The sequence below is a fragment of the Prionailurus bengalensis genome, chromosome B1 (genome assembly GCF_016509475.1).
Source record: "Prionailurus bengalensis isolate Pbe53 chromosome B1, Fcat_Pben_1.1_paternal_pri, whole genome shotgun sequence".
Classification (NCBI taxonomy): domain Eukaryota; kingdom Metazoa; phylum Chordata; class Mammalia; order Carnivora; family Felidae; genus Prionailurus; species Prionailurus bengalensis.
This window is the reverse complement of record NC_057344.1, coordinates 162,466,864-162,492,913: the sequence shown is the minus strand read 5'-3', so window position 1 is coordinate 162,492,913 and position 26,050 is coordinate 162,466,864. Positions and strand designations below refer to the sequence as shown.

The window sequence follows — 26,050 nt, the reverse complement described above, 5'->3', positions numbered from 1 at the left end:
CTAGCACTGGGGAGCCTGATGAACCTCTCTTCCCTGGACGTTCATGAGAAGGCAGGACCCACATGTGGTACCACTGGCCCCTTTGTACCCCTTTCCTGGAAAGAGCAGGTCCAAAGAAAAAAGACCTGGAGGGGCGCCTGGGTGGCTCAGTGAAGTGTCCGACTCTTGATTTTGGCTCAGGTCATGATCTCATGGTTCGTGGGATTGAGCCCTGCATGGGGCTCTGTGCTGACAGCACGGAGCCTGCTTGAGATTCATATTCATTCTCTCTCTCTCTCTCTCTCTCTCTCTCTCTCCCTCCCTCACTCTCCCTCTCCCTCTCCCTCTCCCTCCCCCTCCCCCTCCCCCTCCCCTCCCCCTCCCCCTCTCCCATCCCCTCTCTGCTCTCTCCACCCCTCACCCCCAATAAACATTAAAAAAAAAAAAAAAAAAGAAATGGACCTGGACAATAAGCGTTTTCACCTTGGCTTTGGTGCCATTGACCCCCACATGGGCTCCTGCACCTTATGGCCACATTCATCAGCCCCTGAGGTCAGGCAGCAACAGCCCAGGAGCCTGTGGCAGGTCTGTACTGACCTGCTCTGCCAATCACTCCTCTCTCTGTCCCTGCTTCCTTTTCTTTCCTTCTTTGTTCTCCCGCCTCTGTGGCTCCCCTTCCCCACATTATAACTCAGCCCTCTAGGAGCCGCTGCCTCCCATGCTGTCGAGCTCCAAGAGTCCCGTCCCCCTCCCCCCCCCCCCCCCCCCCCCCCCCCCCCCCCCCCCCCCCGTGGCCCTGAGGTTGCCGGCCTTCAACAGCACGTGCAGTCAAGGAGTCAAGGTTCCTCTTCTCCCACACCCACGACCATTGGAGATTCTGGTGCAAATTGGCGTAGGGCGGGACTGGGACGTTGGCGATTCTGGCGTGTGGCCAGCGTTGTAATGAGTGATATAGGCTAGGATGTGTCTGTTAGTGACCAGTCTTGTGTGCTGATAATTGAGGGGCTCGTTCTCTGTCCACTTCTGGTCCCCCACCGGCTGCATGCCCTCAGAGATTCTGGCATCCATCTAGAAGGTCCTCTACACCACCTTATCTGGAATTTCTTGGTTCTCCTTTACCAACCTAGCCATGCCATCTCTACCCTACTCTAGCCACCTTGTGTCTGTCATCTCCTTTTTGGCCCCTCTGTATTCTTCCTCCCTGGATGATTCTAGGGACCCGGCTGGTTAGCCCCCCTCCCCCAGTCACTTGCTGTGTGCTGGTGAGTGTGTTTGTGGCCCTGACACAGCACCCCCCCCCCCCCCAGCAAACTTCCCGGACATTCCAGTGCCACCCACTGGTCCAAATACTTCTAAATCTTCTTCCTCCTCCAGGCTGTCAGCACCGCATCTCCCCATCACCTAAGCCAAACACAGGTGTCCTGTCTTCTTCCTCTCGCTTTTTCGCTGCTCAGATGCAGCCCACCCCAGGACCTTTACTCGCCCATCAATACTGTCCTTCACTGCTCCCTCTGAGGTCTGACCAGCACACATCAGTCGCTCCCCGTCAGGCTGGGCTCACCCCCTTCCTGTGACGAAGGGGGCCTGTGATGATCCCAAAGGGGGCCCTGCCCTGTGATGATCCTGCCCCTCAAGACCTATGGCCTCACGCCGCCGTGATGTTGCACACACCTTCCTAGGTCTGCCATAGTTGCTCTTGTGTTCCCCGCTCCTAATAGACCTTTCCCCTCCTCTACCCCCGGGGCTTGGCCAGGTCACACAGCCAGGTCACACTCTTTATTCTGAGCTTTGGGAATCCTCTTCTTGCCCCGCCCCGTTTCCCTTCTTGCTCTGCTGGCTTCATTCTAAGGCTCTGTATTCTCCTGGGCCCCAGCCCCACCCAGGACAAATAGTAGGAGCTCTAGTACCATTTCATCAATGAAGACCCTTTCGGAAGTGCCTGCTTTGTTCCCGTCCCTCGCTGCCACTAATGACTAAGGCTCCGGCTTTTGTTTTTCTGCCCATTAGTTCCCTTCTGTCAATTAGTTCATAATCTTTAGACCAACGTTGCAATATACTTAAGGAGCTGCTGTTTTCCAAAACTATGCTGCAGTGAAGTCTTTGTTATTTTACGATTTTAAACCGACTTTCAAACGGCTGATCATTTTACGGTGGTGTATTGCTATGGCTGGAAACCGTAAACTGTCTCAAATACGGAAACAAATTTTGTATAATCACCGCAAATCCTGTGTCTGATGTAGTACCAAGGCTGGGCGTGCAGATAGAGAATTTCTGTCATTTTTAAGAACTAAGTACAAATGTGCACTGTGCCAAGGGATTGGTTTTGAGGCCACGGCCACAGGAATATCGCCGTGGAAGACCTAAGACAGTGAGATTGTGTCAATTACTTGTTATTTATCTTGTGTCTAACCTGAGTAGATTTTAATAATGAGCTCTATCCCGGTAAGTGCTTTAATCTCGGAATTACAAGGTGAAAGATACAGCTGAACTCTCTCTTACCCAGAAAGTGCTTTGGAAATAGCAGAGTTGTGAATCTGGCATCACGTGATCCATTAGGACCGTTCTCAAACTTGCCCATGGAGGTGCCGTTGAAGGTTGGGGGCAGTAGGGATTTGGATGGTATGTTTGGGAGTATGTCGTTGTAAGGTGGTTTGGTTTCTTTGAAGGCTCGTGATTTTCCACCCGAAAAGTGAATTTATTTTACTTTGTATTTCATGATCTGTCATATAAAAGAATGTATAAAATTATCCATCCCTGAAAGAAACTGACCTGCAGGAAGACTGGTTCAAAAGCACTCTAGATCAGAGACACGCCGCTGTGTAGGATGATGTCTCCAATTACCTTCCCTGTCCGGCACCTCCACATTTAATACATGTAGTGATCCCTTCACCGTGCATTTTTTGTCACCTTCTGTATTCCTGGTGCTCTGTGAGGCTTTGAGCACAGAGAGAGATACAGACTTTGCTTTGGGTTCTGAGAGCTTGTGTGGGAGTAAGGTAGGGGCGAGGTCCTTGTAGGATGAGCTTTTCCTGACTACCACACACACCTTCACACTCTGAGAACTTTGCCTTGCCTTTCCTTGAACACACATATAAACAGCGACACGTGCCAATGGACAAGGTCTTACTGGCTCAGCCCTCACGGCCCCTGCCTCTGGAACTTTTTTCATGGTGCTTTCGGGGAGAACAGTAGCTGCTCCCTTGGAGTCCTGGGACATGTTTATCACCTTTCAGTATTTTTATTTCATTGGTGTTGGGTCTGTCCCTGAGGTCTCCATCAGCATCTACTTCACTACCATTGTAATAGTTACGCAGTGTTGAAGCAAAAGACTTGGGTACATATGGTAGCTTGAACCCAACAGTAAAGTGGGGGCCATGCTGGGATCCCCCGTGGCATGGCTTCCTTCAGTCTGGGTGATCCAGGATCGATTTACAGTCTCCCTGCCACTGGGCCAGAGCATTTTTATAAGGTTTGTTTGGTCTTCACTGAGCTCATGCTCCCCCTCCCTCCCGCTTTATTCTATTTCCAGCATCATCTACTTGTTTTTAAAGCCTCATGGGTGTTGCGGGCAATTACTAGGATCCTTCCAACTTGGTTTTCATCCAGTTTATTCCTGTGGGGATATAAAAGTATGTCAGAAAGAGTAGGATATACAAATCATTAGCCCCCCCCCCTTTTTTTTTATTACAAACTGTGGTTAAATAGTACTTGAACTAATGAGTAGTTAGACTACAATGGGGCTTTGAGCTTTGTCTTAGTAGTGACTCCTCCTTCCCTACTTCCTCAAAACTAGAATAGGCCTCTCTACGTGGGTTTTCCTCCCTGTCGTTATTTTACCTGGTTCCTTATATTTGTGTCCAAAGAAAAGGTTTTGAAATGACTTCCTTGCTTTTAACCCCAGCTGTAAAAATCCAGGCTTTGCAGCTTAGACATCTGTGAAGGGTGCAAAGCCCTCGGGAGGATCTTTGAGAATAGGTTGGCAGCAATGGTGGGAGGGGTCCAGCCACTGCTGGCGGGCCTGGGGAGAACCTTGTGCTCAAGCGAGTGGCTCTCACTTACACTGATCATTGAGAACCTTCTCCAGTAGAAGTGCTACCTGGACTCTCAATTAGTATTTTGTTTTATTTCATTATTATTTTTTTTGAGAGAGGGGGGCGCAAGTGAGCGAGGGGCACAGAGAGAAGAGAGGAGAGGAGAGGAGGGGAGGGGAGGGGAGGGGAGGAGGACGGGAGGGGAGGGGGGGAGGAGGGGAGGGGAGGAGGAGGGGGGAGGGGAGGGGAGGAGGAGAGGGGAGGGGAGGGGAGGAGGGGAGGGGAGGAGGAGAGGGAAGGGGAGGGGAGGAGGGGAGGGGAGGTGGACGGGAGGGGAGGGGAGGAGGAGGGGAGGGGAGGGGAGGAGGACGGGAGGGGAGGGGAGGGGAGGAGGAGGGGAGGGGAGGAGGAGGGGAGGGGAGGAGGAGGGGAGGGGAGGAGGAGAGGGAAGGGGAGGGGAGGAGGGGAGGGGAGGAGGAGAGGGGAGGGGAGGAAGAGAGGGGAGGGGAGGAGAGGAGAGGAGAGGGGAGGAGAGGAGAGGGGGAGGAGCGGAGCGGAGCTCACGGGGCTCGTGTTTTACCCAAAGCGGGGCTCAAGCTCACCGATGTGGGATTCAAGCTCACTGATGTGGGATTCGAACTCACAAACTGAGATCATGACCTGAGCCACCCAGGCACCCTCAATTAGTCTTTTAATTCAGGTATACCTTGAATATTTTCTTTTCACCTAAGAAAGATGGGTGACCACATTCTTTTTGGTGGAGAAGCAGAACCTTGTCTTTGAGTTTTGGTTGACTTTGAGTTCGGGATGACTGGCGGGAGTTCTCCGCATACACCACACCCAAGATGCAAGCAAGGTCTGCGGTTTCTAACTTCAGTTTCCTTAAATGTAGTGCTCGTGAAACTGTTAGGATGTAGATCCACCCCCCCACCCCAACCCTGTTTGTGACTTGGAGGCCCTCCTCCAATCGTCTCCTATTTTAGCCACATTGAATTTGACACTTTAGAGTGTTTCTTAGTTATCGGAGAATCAACAGCCCTTCCCCCTGCCCCCGCCTCCACATACATTTCAATTTTCATAACATGCACTTAATTTATATATATAATACACCACAAGTCGAACTTCCGTAAACAGACTTGAGAAGTAGACCAAGTGACTCTGATAGTGTGAGTAGGAGAGCAGAGGTGCAGAAAAGAACCTAATGGTCTTGAGTGCTCAGAGTCTCCTGGGTAGGAGTCCACATGGTTTTTTTATTTTTTATTTTTTTCAATGTTTATTTTTGAGAAAGAGACAGAGTGTGAGTAGGGGAGGAGCAGAGAGAGGAAGACACAGAATCCAAAGCAGGCTCCAGACTGAGCTGTCAGCACAGAGCCCGACGCGGGGCTCGAACTCACAAGCTATGAGATCATGACCTGAGCCGAGATCAGGAGTCGGATGCTTAACTGACTGCACCACCCAGGCGCCCCAGGAGTCCACATCATTTAAAACATACAGCCTAGGGGCGCCTGGGTGGCGCAGTCGGTTAAGCGTCGAACTTCAGCCAGGTCACGATCTCGCGGTCCGTGAGTTCGAGCCCCGCGTCAGGCTCTGGGCTGATGGCTCGGAGCCTGGAGCCTGTTTCCGACTCTGTGTCTCCCTCTCTCTCTGCCCCTCCCCCGTTCATGCTCTGTCTCTCTCTGTCCCAAAAATAAATAAAAATGTTGAAAAAAAATTAAAAAAAAAAAAAGAAAAAAAAAAGAAAACATACAGCCTATTCAACCTAGAAGGTTAAAAGACCTTTTATGAATGCCTGCTTTGTGTAAAGTCGTAGAGAGATGGTAGTGAAGATGCTATTCGGACCCTCAGGCACAACTGTGTGGAACGAGTAAAAATCATGACAACAATTAATTATTTTTTTTAATGATATGATTTAAAACAAAGTCAGGGGGCTCACAGAGGCTGATACCAGTGGTCAGCTAAGAAAGATCCAGGGTCGCTGAGGTTTGAGGCTTCACCAGCCAGCGCCTTTAAAGAATTGGGTTTTTTGTTTTTTTTTTTTTTAATTTTAGACATTTTTCTTATTGTGGTAAAATACACATGATATAAAATGTACCATTTTTTTAAGCGTCCAGTTCAGTGCCATTCACATTCACAATGTTGCGCAACCATCACCACTGTCCGTGTCCAGAACTTTTTTTTTCTTTTTTTATCATTCCAAATGGAAATTCTGTACCCATTAAACCCATTAACGCTCCATTCCCCATCCCCCGGCCCTTGGTAGTCTGTAGGTACGTCATGTAATGGAATCATACAACATTTATCCTTTTGTTTCTGGCTTGTCTCACATGGCATGATGTTTGTGAAGTTCATCGATGTGGTAACCGGTGTCAGAATTTCCTTTTCATGGCTGAATAATAGTCCCTTGTATGCACATACTATATTTTGTCCATCTGTTGATGGGCACTTGGGTTGTTTCTGTGTCTTGGCTGTTGTAAGTAATGCTGCTGTGAACATGTGTTTGCAAGTATCTGTTTGTATCCCTGCTTTCACTTCTTTTGGGTATGGTTGAATTTTACACTAGTGAAAGGTTATTGAAGGTATGTTGCCATTTATCTTTTTTTTTTTTTTTGGCATTTATCTTGATATTGTTAAAGTCTTGCAACATTATTGACTATGATGGCCCAGAGCCATCGGTCCCTCTAGTAGTTGGTCCCCACAATGGTAGGATTTGCCATTTCTTTTTTTTGGCTCATTAATTAACATGTGTTCAGGGAATAGAAAACAACTCATAAATTAGCCTTAGCCAAACACAATTAAGGAAGCACATTTTCTAATGCAAAGAGTCCTGATGTAGATAAAACCCAATTCAACAAACATTTGTTGAGAACTTGCTATGTGCCAAACACTTTCAATAATGTGCGATTTCAGAACAATTTCAAAGCTCAGTTGGAATACCTTATTGGTTTTGAATTTAAAATATAATAAAGGCAGGTAGATGTGTATATACACTTTTTTTGAAGTTTATTATTATTATTTTTTTAGTAATCTCTATACCCGACATGGGGCTCGAACTCATAGCCCTGGGATCAAGAGACGCATGTTCTTCCAACTTGTCAGGTGCCCCTTGCAAACCTTTAACATGTATCTCTGGTTTTTTTTCTATTGTGAGAACATTATAATAACATTCAAGATAGTTTGGAAAAGAGAGAATAAATGATACACAGAGTCCCACTGTAATGTACGCTCTATTTTCCTTTTACAGGGTGAGTTAGAGGGTTGAACTTACAAATAATGTATTTTGAAAATAAAATCCTTAATGCTTCTGGTGGCAATTATTTTAAAATTTGTTTTTTAAATCTCTAGAAGGAAAGCCTACACCAGTGATCTCAAATTTGGAGGCTTCTTTCTTGGAGGTATCTGTAGCAGTTTAATGGATGAGTGGAGCCACTCCCTTAGTGGAGCCGCAGAAATGACATCTGTCCTCTTTTGGGGGTAGATCGGTGGGCTGTTGACACCTGTTACAGGGGCTGGGTGTTTAGGAACCTGTCCTTCCTCCGATCTTTCACACATGTTCAGGGATCGAAGGGAATGTTTTCATGACTGTGCCAGGGGAAAAACACAATTTAGGATTAGGAGGAGGTAAGACGTAGACGTGGACCACGTGTAAGCATCAGTACAAACCAAACGGGTGATGGGGCTGGACATGTTGGACGGATTTAGTGAGGACAGGTGATCATGGCGAGGGACTAACACCCATGAAAACAGGGCTTTCCACGTGGCATGAAGGTGAATTGTGGAGTTGGTGTGTTCTGGGGACATGGGCGGAAAGATGGGCCGAGCAAGGAATAGAGCGGTTTACAGGCTCCTTAGCCAGCCAGCCTAAGGATCTGTCTTATTGGAGAGGCAGGTAAAGGTCCGGAGGAAGCAGCTATAAATTAGTCCCATGAAAAGTGCTTTGCAAACCATACATGATGTCAGAGTTAGCTGCTGCAGCCTCTGTTAGGGTTTTTGAGGCTGGGAGTGGGGTTGTTGAGAGGTGGTGCTTTAGGCTGATAGATCTCAGGGTTATGAGGTTTGAGGAGCTGTGAGTGGGGTGGCCGGAGCCATGGAGATCTTTTAGGAGAGGAGGCCATCTCTCTGTGAGATAATAAGTGGCCAGTCTGGGGGCGGGACAGCAGGCGTGGAAAGACAGACAAGGAGGAGTGGCAGAAAGATTGCTAGGATTTGCTGCCAAGGAGGCAGAAGTCAGGCAGGAACCTGTTTGGGAAATGACGGAACCGTTTACATTCATAGAAAGTGAGTAAGTCAGGACCGATTGGAGGAGTGATAAGAGGTTCTGTTTTGTTTTTTGTTTTTTTTAAGTTTTTTTTAATTTTTTTTTTTTAATGTTTATTTCTGAGACAGAGAGAGAGCATGAGTCAGGGAGGGGCGAAGAGAGAGGGAGACACAGAATCAGAAGCAGGCTCCAGGCTCTGAGCGGTCAGCACAGAGCCTGACGCGGGGCTTGAACTCACAGACTGCGAGATCATGACCTGAGCTAAAGTCGGACGCTCAACCGACTGAGCCACCCAGGCACCCCAAGAGGTTCTGTTTTTAGAATAATCGTGTCCAATATTTGCTTGTATTGTCTAGGTGCCCCCAGACGGTTCTGAGGGCTTTATATAATGGCCTTATGAAATAGGTTCTGTTACTGACCCTCCTTTGCAAATGAGCAAACTGAGACCCAGTTGATGAGGAACCGGCCTAAGGATCACACACTGACTAATGGCAGAGCCAGGATGGACATTTAGACTGTTTTCAGTCCAAGGTCTTACCAAGTATACTTTACGGCTTTGCTGTAATAGCCAATGTTTATTAAAGGTGCCCAGTCCTGTGTTAAGCTCCTTACATGTATTTGCCGCATTTGATTCCCATAAGAACTCTGAGATGAGGGTTTTTTGGTTTTTTTTTAATCTTTTTCCAGATGTGGAAACTTGGGCACAGAGAAGTTGAGTGGCCTGCCTTAGGTCACACAGTGAGGCTTAGCATACATTGGTGTGGTAGGTCTCTGGAAGTCAGCAATATTTATTCAACTGGATTGTAATATCTACATATACCCTTAAGATCCACTCCCGAGAAAACTGAATTGATCGAAATATATGGCAATACAAATTTTTATTAAAAAAATTTTTTTCAACGTTTATTTATTTTTGGGACAGAGAGAGACAGAGCATGAACGGGGGAGGGGCAGAGAGAGAGGGAGACACAGAATCGGAAACAGGCTCCAGGCTCTGAGCCATCAGCCCAGAGCCTGACGCGGGGCTCGAACTCACGGACCGCGAGATCGTGACCTGGCTGAAGTCGGACGCTTAACCGACTGCGCCACCCAGGCGCCCCTGGCAATACAAATTCTTTAAGAATTTTTGGATTAAACTTACTGTCCACGTCACTGCTATTTACTTGGAACTACTCCCTTTTCACCAGGGGATAAATAAGTGAAGTGATAGTGTCTTCATTTATTGTTGTGCCCGTTTTCATTATTTAGCGTGCTGTATAACTTTAAAAATAATCCCAAGCACTTTGTTTTTATATCCCATCTCCTCCATCTAGATGCTGAGGCCAGCAGGTATAGGTGGTCTTGGCCTATAGCACTTCTTATGTTGTTGGTGCTTAATAACATTTGATGATTATAATTGACCTTGTTATTACCGTCTGCGAATCCAAGTTGCTGAGTGTCTTTAATCTGGGGTGTACTTGGCATGATCTCGTGGAGCCGCAATTGAAGCCATGGTTGAAAGGTGCCCGGATGAGATCGTTTGTCTGGATGACAAATTGGAATCGACACTGGTCATCTGTGTGCACCTGCGGCAGACAGTTTGAGTGCTTCTTCGGAGCATCTTTGGTCCGTGCCTCTCCACAGACTCTCTTCCTTCTATGCTCACATGTTAAGGGATCCCTTCTGTAACTTTTAGCCTCGTTTGACTACAGATCTATTTCTCTGCCTTCTCTTGCTGTAGCTCCTCAGCAAGAGGTCTACACTTAGACTTTAACCTTGGAGCACACAGACACTCCCACTCACCTGAAATTGTACTCTCAGGTTTCCTGTGATCTCTTTCCCACCAAATGCAGGGACTTTTGTTCATGCCCTTGACCTTGCTCAGCACCTGCCTTAGGACCCACCACCTTTTCTTTGAAACCGTCTGATGTGTTGCCTTCCCTCCCCTCTTTAGCAACTCCCCTTCCTTTCTGGTTGTGCCTTTTTGTTGTTTTTGTTGTTTGTTTGAGTTTTAAATCTTAGCTGGGAGAGCTCTCCAAGATTGGTACTGTGTGTTCCTCTTTTTTCCATAATCTCTTACCCTTGACTGTCTGATCCCGTCTTTTAACCCCACATGTTATTGCAGGGCTCTCGCCCCTCCTGTCCCCATCCCTTTATGATTCTGTCCCCATCTCCCCACCCCCGATCATGCCAAACGTGTAGAGAGTTTCCTGGTGTGGGGTAGGTATCCCATTTCGCCCATGACCTTGCAGAAGTGATTGAAAGCACCCCAGGGAGTTCTGTTCCCCTGATGCTCTAGCCCACCTCGTCCAGGGACTCTTTCTTCCATCTCCCTCACCCAGGCTGTAGGTGAGTCTGTCTTTGTAGCTTTCATTGCACTATAACCATTGATGTGTTTTTCCTCTGGCGTACGCGGCATCCTTAGTCTCAAATCCTTACTGTAAGTCTTATCGCTTCTGCCTACCTGAGAACCAGGGCTTTTCACTGATTTCCTTGACTCCAATTGATCACTAGTATCTTACTCTGCATGTCACCTTTCTACTGAAAACCGTATGGTGCCTCTGCGCGTGGTCTCTGTGGTATATGTCCATGGCACGTGTCTCGTCTTTGGCCTTTTCTGGCCCAGCCCACCTCCTACTTCTTCAGCTTAAAGCTAAAACTCGGAGCTATGTTTCACTTATTCTGACATGGAAGCAGTGTGTTCTGTAAACTCTGGAGTGTGTGTAAGAACCACGTGTTGCACTTCACGTGGACTTCTGCAGATCACAATTAATGCATCTATGCCCAAAGCTTTTGCAGATCGTAATTCATGCATTTATGCGACAGATGGATGAATGAGTTGACCGCTGCGAATTTTCTAAGGTTCAAGTTTCATATTCAGAGTCTAAAGTTTGCATCTTTAAACTAGGACGCCTGTCTAGGCATTAGTTTGATTAGGCTGCCACCCGACAAATGTCGTGAAACCTCTCATGGTCTGATCTTTCAAATGGGATTTTCATTTTCTGCCCTATTGCTTGGAACTCATAAATAGTTCTCCTTTTGATGAACATCACCATGTAAGGAGCACTGCATACAAATAACAGTTCACAGCCAAGCTGTGTCATGATCACGTACGTTTTGCCATGAGAGTAACAGGTCAGGAGTTTTTGTGTGTGTGTTTTTATAGTGCGAGGTTTTGTTTTTGTTGTTTCTAGGCTGGGTGTCAGCAAGTCAGTACCACGGCGACGGCCCCTATTCAGAGTGAAAACTTGACCCAGCTGGGGTGTTTAGCTCAGAGAAGGCCATGGCATCCAGTGAGTTGGTTGCATACCAAGTGCGACCCTCTAGTTGAGAGTTGCAGAAAATAATTCAGTAGATGAACTTAAACTTTAAACAGAACTCTTTCTAACTATAAATAGCCGGGCAGCTCTGTCCTATTTTTATTGTAGAGCACACAGAAGATGGAAATCAATATCGGAAGAAATGCTTTATTTCGCCAAGGAAAAAGATCATACTCAACACGATTCTGACTCTTCTTGGCAGGCTCTTCTCAACCATCTGCGAGTCCGGGGGAATGGTCTCTACCGTCCATCCATCCAGCAACGTCAGAGTTAATAGTCAGTGTTGGCGACGAGATTAGGCTGTTGTGCACCGATCCAGGGTTTGTCAAATGGACTTTTGAGACCCTGGGCCAGTCGAGTGAGATCACACACAATGAATGGATCACGGAGAAAGCAGAGGCCACCAACACAGGCAATTACACGTGCACCAACGGAGGCGGCTTAAGCAGTTCCATTTACGTGTTTGTTAGAGGTAAACGTGTGGCTTTCTTTCATGCTATGCTTTGGAGAACTTAAGAGCTTGTTCTTAATTATGGATGACATATACATGGCCAGCCAGAGATAAAATGTTACTGGCTGGGTCTAGAAAACCTAAAACAAATTATTCTTAGTTAGTTCCCCCCCCCCCCCCCCATCTTTTGACACATGGTGGCTGTGGTTATGACTCCAGCTGAAGGTCTGCAAGGCTGTGATGCTCTTCCTAATGAGGTTACAATATGGTGAGCCCATTTGTTCTGGAAGCTCTGAGTAAACCCTGAGAATAAATTGGGCCCTTTGGGAAAGCTGCATTTTAATGCCTTGAGATCCTAGATACTCCCACTTAGTAAAAACACTTCGGGGAACTAAAGGCCTCTAAAGGCCTAAACAGGCCAACACTTCAAAAGAATTGATCCACTTTTAGGGAGCAAATTCCGGAAAAGTCACCCAGTCAGCTAATCAACCCCTGTCCCTCTTAGGTTCTTAATAGTTGTCAGTGGATTCATGTAAAAAAACAAACCCAAAACCCGAAGAACAGATAAAACAAACAAACTGTGACCTCTTAGAAGAAAAATATGATGGTTGGATTTCTGTACCTCATTTCCCATGACAACCTCCATGATTCATCTGTATTTGTGCTTTTCACCTCCTTCTCAAGAGGAGGTTTGCTGAAGGGGGGGTAGGCAGGAGAATCTTCTCGTTGATGTAAAAACAAGTACTTAAAGCTTAAGAGATATACCCAGGTTCTAGCAGGACAAAGAGAGTCCCAGTTCTGGTCCTGCGTCTGTACCTAGACTGGGGCTACCATTGAAAGAGGCTGCGTAGGAGGCCTCACCCGTGGTTATTGTGGAGGAATAATGAGTAAATTTGTCCTAGATCGTAGATCTGGGCAACCTCAAGAGCTTCAGGTTTTCATCGCAACCTTCAGATAAGATCACCTGCTCTGTCGTCCTGATGTAATTGTCTTTGAGGAGACCGCATTGTGCAAATTCTAGCTCTATCAAGGGTTAATACAGTTGACTCACCTAGTGTTCACTGTAGAGAAGGTTGCCATGAAATTCACTCTGCCTCTCCTTAGTTTATCTGTTATTCTTTCCTAGGTGGGTAGCTGAAAAATACACAGTGATAAGGCGCAGCTTAGCCTCTGGGTATGATTCCGTAATTGTCGAGCTAACCTGTGTGCTGTTCTTTGACATTCAGGAAGGTACTCTTTAATTTTCAGGTGCTAATGAAGTATCATTCTGCACATTAACGCAATGGGTAAACCACTGAATTAATGGGGAAGACTGAATTCGCCAGGTCGGTCTGGCAGACTTCATGGTTTTCTTTAAAGGGAAAGTCTTCCCTCGTAACTTAGCCCTATGCTGAATTATTACTGATTTAAGATGTTTGGATACTTAAGTGATTCATGTTACAGCAATGAAAGAAATTGGGGCGTTGTAGGAGCTAGACTAAGCCACCGAGCAAGAGTAGATGTACAAAAAATAAACCAAACAAAACAGCTATGGCCTCAGACCATAGTTCAGCCATCATGAAGTACTTTATTCATAGAACTCATTAGTAAGGCTGGGACGTGCATAGTTCGTTCTGGAAAATTACCTTTCAAAATTGGTCAGTATATATTTCAATGATGCCAAGTTGATTTTTGTGGAACACCTGAATTCCAGGTAGAAAGGACAAGTAAGAAACATTTTAAACATAATCTGTTGGCCCAACCGTGTATCTGTATTCTCTTTACACAGGAGAGGTGGCAGCATATTGTGTATACAGAATGAGGTTTGTCTTTGCTTATATGAGGTCCCAGTCTGCCTGAGGCTTTTCCAGTCCACACCTGGTGTCCTGGCGTAATTGTTAATAGCACTCCACTCACAAGCGTCCTGGTTTGGATGATAAAGTGTTTGCCACCGCATTCCTGAAACTCATGAGCTCCCCTTGGGAATATGGCTTCAGTTGATTTCCACAAGTTTGTATTAATATGCGTCTTTCAAGAGAGTATGGATAGAGCGGGACCCACGTGACATTCGTATGGGGTGGCCTGCTAATAGTTTTCGCAGATTCTATGCAGAAGCCAAAAGATTCTGGAGATTGGGGACTCTGGAAGGGGGTCCCCACAGAACAGTTAAGAGGAAGAATACCTCTCCTCTCTGATCCTGATAGGTAATATCAGACCGGCTTAGTCTTGGCTCATGCTCCTTAGAGTATCCTCTGTTGTGGAAAAAGAGTAAGTTTTGTAATAAAATATCCCCAGATTTTTAAGAGCCCAAGTTGTGGTATCAGTTGGACTGCAGTTCGAGTTCTGCCCAGCCGTTTCTGGACCATGTCACTTTAGGAGAGTCCCTTTAAAAAAAATATATTTTTTTTAATGTTTGAGAGAGAGACAGAGTGCAAAGGAGATGGGGGAGTAAAGAGAGAGGGAGACACAGAATCTAAAGCAGGCTCTAGGCTCCGAGCTGTCAGCACAGACAGCTTGCACCCACGGACCACAAGATCATGACCTGAGCCGAAGTCGGACGCCTAACCGACTGAGCCTCCCAGGCGCCCCTAGGAGAGTCACTTTTTTGAGACTTCAGTTTCTTCATGTATAAAAGGGTGATGATGATAGTGCCCTTCACTGAGGGCTGTTTTTTTAAAATTTTTTTTTTAACGTTTTTATTTATTTTTGAGACAGAGACAGAGCATGAACGGGGGAGGGGCAGAGAGAGAGGGAGACACAGAATCGGAAGCAGGCTCCAGGCTCCGAGCCATCAGCCCAAAGCCCGACGCGGGGCTCAAACTCACAGACCGTGAGATCGTGACCTGAGCCGAAGTCGGACGCTTAACCGACTGCGCCACCCAGGCGCGCCCCCACTGAGGGCTGTTTTGAGGGCTAAATGAGAGAAAGCGTAACGGTCCAAGCTTGGTGTCTGACACATGGAAAGGGACAAATGTTAACTGTTACCTAATTAGCAGCGTTTGGGTAAATTCTACTTTTGCTCGCAAAGAGAAACGTCGGAGTCGTTTGAGATTTTTCAAAAATGTTTTCAACCATTCAAACTACCGATTTTTGACACGCTATAGATCCCACAAAGCTTTTCCTCGTTGACCTTCCCTTGTATGGGAAAGAAGACCATGATACGCTGGTCCGCTGTCCTCTGACAGACCCAGAGGTGACCAATTACTCCCTCCGGGGGTGCGAGGGGAAGCCTCTTCCCAAGGACTTGACTTTCGTCACCGATCCCAAGGCTGGCATCACAATCAGGAATGTGAAGCGCGAGTACCATCGGCTGTGCCTGCATTGCTCTGCGGACCGGAAGGGCAAGTCCGTGCTGTCGAAGAAATTCACCCTGAAAGTGAGGGCAGGTAAGGGGGGGCCCTTCTCGCTTTCTTCTGGGAGGCGGAGCAGCTGTTGATGTTGATTGGTACACGACTTCTCTCTTCTCGCTGGTCCATCTTTCGATCGGCCGAGAGGCAGCTGGCTCTTCCTCACTCCCCCCGGCTTCAGACTACTGTCAGCTGCTTGTGAACTCTTTGTTGCATAGTCCCCACCCCACACAACCGCCCACGACTGCCTCCAGCGGGGCGCGTTGACCAACGACTGGCATTTAGACCGTACAGGGGGCAGTAGGAGGAGGGGACCGCTGTGAAACCTACCGACATAGGGGCACCCCAAGTTTTGTAACCGCACGAGGTGTTCCTTCCGAGAGAAACTCACTGGGAAGCTTCAGTTACACTATTTGAAAAGATTAGCATACACATTATTCACTCCTTGATTTAGTATTGACAGAGGGATTGACTTTCTCCTCGGCTGTTTAATTTTCATGCATTCCCAAACTCTTCACAATCTGAGGAGGCAAGTACCAACTGAGTACAGACTTTGTTGTTATCCTGGCGTTATGTAGATTATTTTGGTAGCTGGAAGATATCTAGATTTTGTATCTCAGATCATCAAATTCGACACCAGTTGACATTCAGCAACTGGGGGGCTTTTTTTTAAGGCTTTTGAAAAAGTGTGCTCATTGGCGTTTAAGGAAAGTCTGGTTATTTAAAATGGGGGTTTTCAGAGACGGACAACGTATTATTTTTACGGCCTACGGGAAAGATGCCTGTTCGGTTGAAAGAAGTTAACTAGGTGCGGGTCACGTCCTCATGAAACCATCAAGGTTGTGTGAGGTAAAGATTAATGCCAGGCCTGCCCGTTTCAAAATAGCATTGTCAAGGAGCGTTATAATCTCAAAGCAGACGGCCCTATCTTTTTCACCTGGTATTAATGAATTTGCTTGAAGGATACAAGATTTAATTGCTGATGCCTGCTGATGTGCAAGTACTACAGAGCAGTCAGTAGCATACCTGATATTTTATTTAACAGACCACCGAGTAAGTTGTGCGCATTTGAGGAAAAGTGGCAAGTGAAAATGGCATATAATAGAACAGACTATTTGAGGGTCCCATTTCTTTTTATTCTAGCCATCAGAGCTGTCCCAGTTGTGTCTGTGTCCAAAGCAAGCCATCTTCTTAGGGAAGGGGAAGAATTCTCCGTGATGTGCTTGATAAAAGATGTGTCTAGTTCCGTGGACTCGATGTGGATCAAGGAAAACAGCCCGGTAAGTGGCTTGTTCCCTTTTTTTTTTTTTCCCCCCCAATCGATGGTTTTCTCTTTGTGGGAGATTTTAAGGGTTTTTTTTTTTTTTTTTTTCTTAAAAGGGTCTATTAATTGTCCTGGGGAGGCTCAGCTGGTATGTCTGTCTGAGGTGGGACTGTCTGGGCGTGAGTCGAGATGCAGATTTCCCCCTTTCGTGACACCATATGTGGGTGTGTATCTTCATTGTTAGTGACACATGCGTGTCATTTGGTAAATTTACGTTGAGAAAATCAAAGAGAGGACTTGAGACTCCTTTTGTTACTGTACGCTGTTTCTTTGACTTTCCTGGGGAAATTTTAAGAAAACTAATGATTGCGTATGCACCTTGATGTTTTTCAGACTATTATCAGAGCTATCCAGGGCAGATTATTTAAAATATTGGGCAAAGTTGTCAATGTTTTTTTTTTCCTTTCACGTTGAAAAAGAGTAAATGGTCTCAGATGCTAACTAGAGAGAGCTCTTCGCTTTCCCACAAAGTGGCCTATCCATTTGAGAGCTGGGTTTCTTTTTTGTATTGATCTGACTCTCCCCTCTGAGGCTGGTTACCTGAGATCAAGTTGCTAATGGTTTTCTGTTTGTTTTAGTCACTATTAATAAAATGGTTATCTTTAATCTGAAACATTTGGACATGTTTAAGTTCTCATTCATTTAACAAATGCGTATTGAATGTCTACTATATGTCAGGTACTGTGTTAGGCATATCTTAAGTAAATTTTAGCCAGTTATAGGAAGTTTTTTTGTTTTTTGTTTTTTTTCCTCTCTAAATACTCCTTAATAGCAAGGTCTTTAAAATGTCTAAATTCCCAAATATTTTGTTTTCTAATTCCCGTCGACTGAAGTTTCAGTAATTTTTATTTGCATAATGTTGGCCATCTAGTTAACTAGCTTTTACCGTGGTTTTTCTTCGTATACATATGTGCATTACATTGAAGGAAAGATATAATATAGTTTCCTTCTCCTCCTCTTCCTGTCCTCCCTCCCCTTGCTCTGTATTCAACATTGGTGATTTCATGCCTGTTTAAAGAATGCTTTGCTAGATAAGTAACCATGGTGATTAGCGTAATGCAAAGTAGTATGGTGGTATTCACATAGACTTGTGATGGATGATCCCTTGCTGGTGAAGCCTATCACCACTGACTAGGAGAATGGATTGTACTAGACTTGTTCTTTCAAACCAATGGCTCAGAGAAACAAGTTTTCATTTCTGTATCATAGAACTTAATAAAAACAATAGTTTATGTATGGATTTTTGACTGACCTTATAGAACGCAATCCTATATAAATTGGCTTTCTATAATCCTTGATTTCAGATGAGAGAACAGTTTATACCATGTGTATATTTGAGCCTCCATACAACTTGAAAATTAGCTTTTTTTTCTATGAGGAATTATATTGCCCCAGGCAGTTTTGTTCTGAACCGTTTTTCCCTGGAGTCCTACATGCCATTCCCAATTAATCCACTGGCATTGGAAGATAAGCCTTTGGTATTGGGAGCTCTTTGGGGAAATCCCAGTGTGCATCTCAAGGGTTAAGGAAAACCAAATCACATGCAAACAATATGTAATATGTGACTTGCAGATGGGGCTCATGGCTCTCCGCCAAGGTTCATCCATGAATCTTTTGTTGATATCCTTTGGCTTAATTTGAAATACTTAGCACTCTTAGCACTATCAAATTATTTTAAAAATCCATGGTATTTGACTCTGACCCTTTGGAATAACTAACTCACAATGAAATCTAGGATAAGATGACTGTCCTAGAGTTTTTGCTGTTGTGTGTTTTAAAACGTAAGAGAGTCTTGGCGTTTATTCAACACTTGTGAATCTTGGTTAGCTTTCCTGATGCTTTTAAACCCTTGTATTTTTTACTTTTAATTAGGATATTTGACAGTGTCCTAAAAATGGTCTTCAGGTTTGGGTGTTGGGTCTGCATCACTACTGAGGTCCAAGGTTTTCCTTCCCGCATTGACATGTTCATTGTTCAGGTTTAACTCCCTGTTAGAAGACCTTTGGGCTCTTGGGAGAACTAGAAGGAAGAGATACCGTAAATCTAGAATGTGTGATGTTACCTGTCCATCGTCACTCTGCCTTTGCAGAGAAGTCTATGACATGATGGACCGGGAGAGGACAGAACAATGTCACCTCACCTTGCTATTGCATCTTCTTGATTGATCTTCTGCAGCAAAATGGCAGATTTCTGCCAATTACTAGAAGAATCTCTGGGAAGGGAGTATCTTCAAATCTGCCTAGTGCTTCAAATTGGAAAGGCGTTTCAAGACCTTTCTTTAAAGACCTTCTCTCCTTCCCTTTCAGAAACAAAAGCTGGGTGGGACGCCTGGGTGGCTCAGTTGGTTAAGCGTCCCACTTCTGCTCAGGTCATGATCTCACGGTCTGTGACTTCGAGCCCCGCGTCGGGCTCTGTGCTGACAGCTCGGAGCCTGGAGCCTGCTTTGGATTCTGTGTCTCCCTCTCTGACCCTCACCCGTTCATGCTCTGTCTCTCTCTGTCTTAAAAAGAAAAAAAAAAAAAGAAACAAAAGCTATGACTGCTCGTATCCTTGACTTGCTCAAGATCTCACAGTTAGTTAACAAAGCAGGTTTCTCTTCTTTTTATTTCAAAACATTCAGCTTTGGCAGTCTGCTCTTATGTATGCTCATTTTAATGTAAAATTTTTTTTTCCAAAAATATAATAACATGAGGAAAAAAAGAGAAACATATAATTCTACCACTGCATGTAGCAGTGCTATGCAGTGGAAATATAATGTGAACCTCCTATGTAATTTAAAATTGTCTAGTAGGCACATGACAGAGAGTAAAAAAAGTAAAATTGATTGTAATATATTTTATTTAACCTTGTATAGCTAACATATTACCATGTAATTAACAAAAAGTATCAATGGGTTATTTTACATTACTTTTTTGATATTAAGTCTTCCAAATCGGGGACATATTTTATATTTACAACACAACCCAGTTTGGACCTCAAGCATCTCAAGAGCTCCAGTAGTATTTATGTTGGCTGGTTTTTTTTTTTTTTTTTTAATTTATTTTTATTTATTTATTTTAATTGAGAGAGAGCATGTGGGCAGTGGAGGGGGTGGGGGTGGGGAGAGAGGGAGAGAGGGAGGGAGGAAGAGAGGAATCTTAAGCAGTCTCTACACTCCCTGAGGAGCCCAACGTGGAGCTCAATCCCATGATCCAGGGATCATGACCTGAGTTGAAATCAGAAGTTGGATGCTGAACCGACTGTGTGACTGGTCTTTATAAACACTATATAGCCCACTTTTTTTTTTTTTTCATATTTCTTTTCTCTCTGCCCCCATGCATCTGTATTATCACATGGTTGCCGTTCTAAGGTACACTCGATTTAGGTGTTTTAAGTAATATAAACATTTTTCTTATTTTCACGTTCATGATTTTGATCCTTGGTAGACATTTAGGTCATCTCTGAGATTTCACTGCAGTAAATATTTTTGAGCTTTTTTTTTTTTTTTTTTTAATTGAGTTATTTCCTTGAGATAAATTTGCTGAAATCGATCAGGGGATATGAACATACTGCCAAGCTGCTTTCCACAAGGATTGTTCTGATTTACAATGCCGTCAGAATGGTCTAATGCTAATAGGCTCACCGTGGCCTGGCCAGCAAAAACCCTTGATCTCGCTCCATGTCAGTATCAGCTCCTTTATTTTCTTTTTTCAGTTGTTATTTTTTCAATTGGAATGTGTTCATATTACAGAAAATTTGGAAGATGAAGAAAGCTCTTTGGTACGCCTTTTAATCTTTTCAGAGAGGAGCTATAGTTTATATTTTACTTTATTCCCATGATATTTTCCATACCAGAAATCTCTCCATGTGTGAATGGTGATAGCACAAGAGTAAATTTGTAACTTTTTCTCTTCAGCTCATGCTTAAGTAATTTGGGTTTGGTCTTACATGTTTTACATACTTTGGGACCCCCCCCCTTTTCTTTTTTTTAACGTTTATTTATTTTTGAGACAGAGAGAGACAGAGCATGAACGGGGGAGGGTCAGAGAGAGGGAGACACAGAATCCGAACAGGCTCCAGGCTCTGAGCTGTCAGCACAGAGCCCGACGCGGGGCTCGAACTCACAGACCGTGAGATCATGACCTGAGCCGAAGTCGGCTGCTTAACCGACTGAGCCACCCAGGCGCCCCAATGGGACCCCTTTTAATAGTTGCCAAAATTCTGCTGGGTAAGAACTGTAGGATGAATTTCCAAGCTAGCTTTAGACATTGGGATTCTACTTTTATTCATGAAAATAGTATAAATATTAATAGAACATGATGATTAGAGATGTGTTTTCTTGCAATCGCTAGGATACAAAATTTTAATTTTTTTTTTTTTTTCAACATTTATTTATTTTTGGGACAGAGAGAGACAGAGCATGAACGGGGGAGGGGCAGAGAGAGAGGGAGACACAGAATCAGAAACAGGCTCCAGGCTCTGAGCCATCAGCCCAGAGCCTGACGCGGGGCTCGAACTCACGGACCGCGAGATCGTGACCTGGCTGAAGTCGGACGCTTAACCGACTGCGCCACCCAGGCGCCCCTAGGATACAAAATTTTAAAAAAATACATGTAACAGGAAATACTGATATGATCTAACTATGCTGACTCATTGTAAAATAGAGTAAAATATCAGCATTGTAAAATGTGGTATTTCTTATATAGTAACTTCTAAAATTTGGCACTGTTAAACAAATATTTAGTGCTGCAGAGAATTTGGAATCAGGTATGCCATGGTTATTAAAAAATGAATTTTCATGTTTTTTCTAATAGTGACTATCTTTCAATATAATCCAGGGATATGAAGTGTTCCAATGACAGACTTGTCATGATGCTTTATTATTCTTACTTAAATAGTGTATAATGAATGTTAATATGGAGAAGTTAATTGCTGCTATTTTTAATTTATCTAGCTAGGAAAGATCCTGAATATAAATTTTATGGTAATCTTTGATTTTTTTTTTTTTTTCCTCTCCTGTAACCAGCAAACTAACGCACAGCCACAGAGTAATAGCTGGCACCAAGGTGACTTCAATTTTGTACGTCAGGAAAGGTTGACGATCAGCTCAGCAAGAGTTAACGATTCTGGAGTGTTCATGTGTTATGCCAATAATACTTTTGGATCGGCAAATGTCACAACAACCTTGGAAGTCGTAGGTAAATATCTCTATGCGAACGTATAAATTACCGGCAGTAGTGAAAGAAGACGTTGCTAGAGAGTTTCCTTTTTATGTTAATAGAATCTTGAAGCGATTCTTAGAAATTTTATGATCACGGAATGAATGAATGCATGAAAATGATCACGGTAGCCTTTTTCCAACTAGAGCCCAAGAGCAGATCCTACCAGTTTAATAGAGGGGAAGAGGAAAGATGTAACTGAAGTGGTTTCAGTGGGCCATTTTCTGCCATCCGCCCTCCCCTCCCCACCACACAAAGTGTGAACTGGAGCTTTTTCAAAACTTCTGGTCCTTGCTGAATGACTTGAGTTTGGAAGTGGGTGTAGACTTTCTCTATGGAGGAGAGCAAGTGCTGAGAGCCTACAGTATTTCTCGGCATCTTTTAGGGAGGCGCTTCAGTCTTTGGTTTATCTTTTTTACCGCCCAGGGGTCTGGTTTATTTGTTGCAGGAAGGGCTGAGTTGGGCTTTTTCTTCCTAGTATGCCCCTCACTTCACCCTGTCTTGTAGCCTTATAGGCCGTAGCATAAACCTTCAGGAAGGAACCCCACTGGGGTTAGTTAGGTCCTTGGTTCTGCCTAGCATAAACTGGATCATGGTACCTATGGTCCTAAGCGCATCTAGCTAGTACATACTATGTAAAGGTTTAACCTTTTCTTCCCTCCTCTGGAAATCTCACCAAATCTTTATTTTCCAAGATCTGCTTAATGAGAGCAGAATGCAGTGAAGTACTGTTCTTGATTTCCTGGAAATAATAATAATTTTTAAATTACTTTATTTACACTTTTTTTTCCTTTGGTCTTTTGAGTATTGTTCGAATTTAATCTATTTTCTTGTCTTTTTAGTGCAGTTATGTTCTTAGTGCTTGACTTTGATTAAGTACTTGCATGGTGGTGAAACTTCCTCACGAGCAATAATAAAACGATGTGATATTTGTTTTCATTTCTCCTCTTTCCCCCCTGTTTCTTCAATAATTTATGAAGCAATGTTAGAGGTCTGTGATTTATTCTACAATAATCTCATATAATTTTGGTGTTTCTGCCCATGTTGCAATGGAAAGCATTACACACTAAATGTGGAAAAGACCCTTTACTTGCAATTATAGAGTCAGTGTGCCGAAAGAGTATTATTACTTTTTCCCTAAACGTGATTGTGAACCATTTATTAATTTGAATAGAAAGCTATGCTTTTAAAATATTAAACTCCATAAGTGCTAATTTGCTAAGTTGATTAGGGAGCATGTTGATATATCAGCTTCAGCTCCAGAAAGCAATTAGTAAGGATGTTTTGAGCATATTATTGTATGTAATCAGATTTTGAAAACCCATTCATCAATTTCCAAGAATATAACTGTATAACTGGAAGGGCTTGTGGCTGTGAAATCTGAATCTGGTTTTGTATTGTTTCGGGATGGGTTGGGCTGGGACAAGAAAGAGGGAGACAAAGAGAAAAGTCATTTCTTTTGGGGATGGAGGTCGGATTTGAATATGATGTGGATCCCTTCTTGGCCTTTCAGCTAAGATCAAGTGTGCATATGACGTGCAGTGGCTTTGGGATAGTCCCCACCTGGTTTTGAACTGGAGCTGTGCCACCTGACTTTTGAATGCACCCTACTTTACCTCTGCCTGCATTTCCTCTTCTGAGAAACACAGCCTCCAACTCCAAAGGCTGCAGAGAGGAGAAAAGGCAATAGATTTTATAGAAGTGCCTGGCATGGAGTTTGCACTTTGACGAAACGTTAATGCGTCACCAACTTCTTAATGGAGAAGTACCTGAAAAAAATCATACTTTCTGTTCAAACAACGCTGATGGAGTTCTTTGATTCTAATAACTCTTATACTTCATGAATTTGAAGCTCCATTCCACTATAGGACATAAAACTATATTGAGCCTGTAAAGAACTCTAGAAAACTCAGGAAAACTTCGGTAGTATACACATGTGGTGATAATGAGACAACTCACTTCAGTGCAATTATTGTCTGGAATATTTGAGTGTTTTGCTTTGGGTGTGTTTGAATGGATGACCTTAAGAACTGGAAACTGTAACATAGCATTTAGATGAAACATTTGTTCCCTCAGAATTAACCTAAATTTGCTTTAAAAATGACAGGAGGTTTTAATTTATGATTTAGGTATTAGAACAAGATGGTGGTTTCCATCTCCAACTTTGACTTGGATGAGTTTTTATTCTCACCTATGACAGATCCTTTTCCATTACTGCAAAGGAGAGTTGGACTCCACTTTTTCTTCTGAATCTATAGGAAAGCCAAGAGGCAGCCAATGCTGTAATGACAACTCCTGGGAGACCTTAATATATGTAGCCAAATAGTGCCAAAAATAATGAAAAATGTATTTAAAAGTTTATAGTTACTAAATTTGGAAAAAGAATTAGAAGAATAAAATGAAAGCTCTTCCATAATCCCACTAAATGTGACATAACCATTTTTAAGATTTGGTATATTGCTTGTATTTTTGTATGCAGCAGGGTTTCAGTGATGCATACAAGCTTATTCTCTCTCTCTAACTGGAAATATTATATGGAGAATCTAGGGATATGTTACAGTGAGAAAAGCCAAGCCTGGCGTCTCACAAACCTATATTCAAATCTGGGCTCTGCCCTTGGGCAGCTAGCTCTTAAGCTTTCCAGGACTGGATATCTTTCATCTATACATTAGGAGTTATAAGCTTTCTCCCCTAGTATTGTTATGGAATTAAATATTTGTCATAATTGTTAATTAAATTGTAATGCCAAGCTACTTAAGGCAGTTCTTGGCACATGGCAAGCATTCCATAAATGGTGGCTATAAAAATAATATTGGCAATTATTTTATTACGTGTTTTTCAAGCTCTTTCTTGTGTGATTGTCATAGAACCATTTCTAACCAGTGCCCTGATTTTTAAATTATTATATCCAAGGTAGAGGGCCGTTCTTTTTGCATGTGGCTACCCACTAAGAAGAGTTCTCCAACGGAAACTACAGGGTTAAATTGGAGAATAGATAATTATAGAAAATCTATATTGCTAAATGCTTTCTGAAAGAGTTGTGCCAATTTACAGTGTGTAATTCAGCACACTACTTTTGCCACGCTTGGAGAATTATTGAGTTTCTTTCAAATTAGTTTTGCTATTTTTCCATAGGATGGATAGACTTTATTTTTTAACAGCTTTATTGAAGTTTTGCTATTTTTAAGAAGTGAAAAGTGATGCCTTATTTTTAATTACCAGTTCAGGGGTGCCTGGGTGGCTTAGTCGGTTGAGTGTCCAACTCTTCTTGATTTTGGCTCGGCTTGTGAGATCGAGCCCCATGTTGGGCTCCATGCTGAGTGTGGAGACTGCTTGGGATCCTCTCTCTCTCTCTCTCTCTCTCTCTCTCTCCCCTCCCCCTCCCCCTCCCTCCCTCCCTCCCTCCCTCCCTCCCTCCCTCTCTCCCTCTCCCTCTCCCTTCCCCCCCCTCCCTCTTGGGCTCTTTCTCAAATTAAAAAAAATGATTTACTAGTTTAAATATTTTCCATCTATTGATTTTCATGTTCTTTTTCCTATTACCTTAATTTTACAGTATAGACATTTAAAAATGCTATGTATTCAGATTCTTAGGACTTTAATGATTTGATTTTGTTTCTTCTGTTGTTTGTTTTTTCTTTCTTTTTTTTTTTTAATGTTAATTTATTTCTGAGAGGGAGAGAGACAGAGCGTGAGCAGGGGAGGGGCAGAGAGAGAGAGCGAGACAAAGAATTCAAAGCAGGCTCCAGGCTCTGAGCTGTTAGCCCAGAGCCTGATGGAGCTCGAACTCAGGAACCACGAGATCATAACCTGAGCTGAAGTTGGATGTTTAACCGACTGAGCCACCCAGGCTCCCCTCTTCTGTTGTTTCTAAAATGTCTAGAAAACTGCCCCCTCTGTAGAAGTTTGATAGGAGTTAATTCTGTTGTCAGTTAAAGATACAGTTTGATTATTAAAATGCTGTACTTGGGGCGCCTGGGTGGCTCAATCGGTTAAGCGTCCGACTTCAGCTCAGGTCATGATCTCACGGTCCGTGAGTTCGAGCCCCGCGTCAGGCTCTGTGCTGACAGCTCAGAGCCTGGAGCCTGCTTCACATTCTGTGTCTCCCTCTCTCTCTGGCCCTCCCCCGTTCATGCTCTGTCTCTCTCTGTCTCAAAAATAAATAAACATTAAAAAAAATTTTTTTTTTA

The 26,050-nt window shown here is 43.9% G+C and overlaps 1 protein-coding gene across 2 annotated transcripts in view; it reads left to right on the top strand.

The window, feature by feature from the left end:
• KIT (KIT proto-oncogene, receptor tyrosine kinase) overlaps positions 1-26,050 on the top strand; it is an 88,349-nt gene that overhangs the window by 26,903 nt on the left and 35,396 nt on the right. For both annotated transcript variants that reach the window (XM_043572625.1, XM_043572623.1), the window contains exons 2-5: positions 11,767-12,036; positions 15,099-15,380; positions 16,485-16,621; positions 21,671-21,842. In XM_043572625.1, the coding sequence (XP_043428560.1) occupies positions 11,767-12,036; positions 15,099-15,380; positions 16,485-16,621; positions 21,671-21,842 (861 nt within the window). The remainder of the gene's footprint in view (positions 1-11,766; positions 12,037-15,098; positions 15,381-16,484; positions 16,622-21,670; positions 21,843-26,050) is intronic.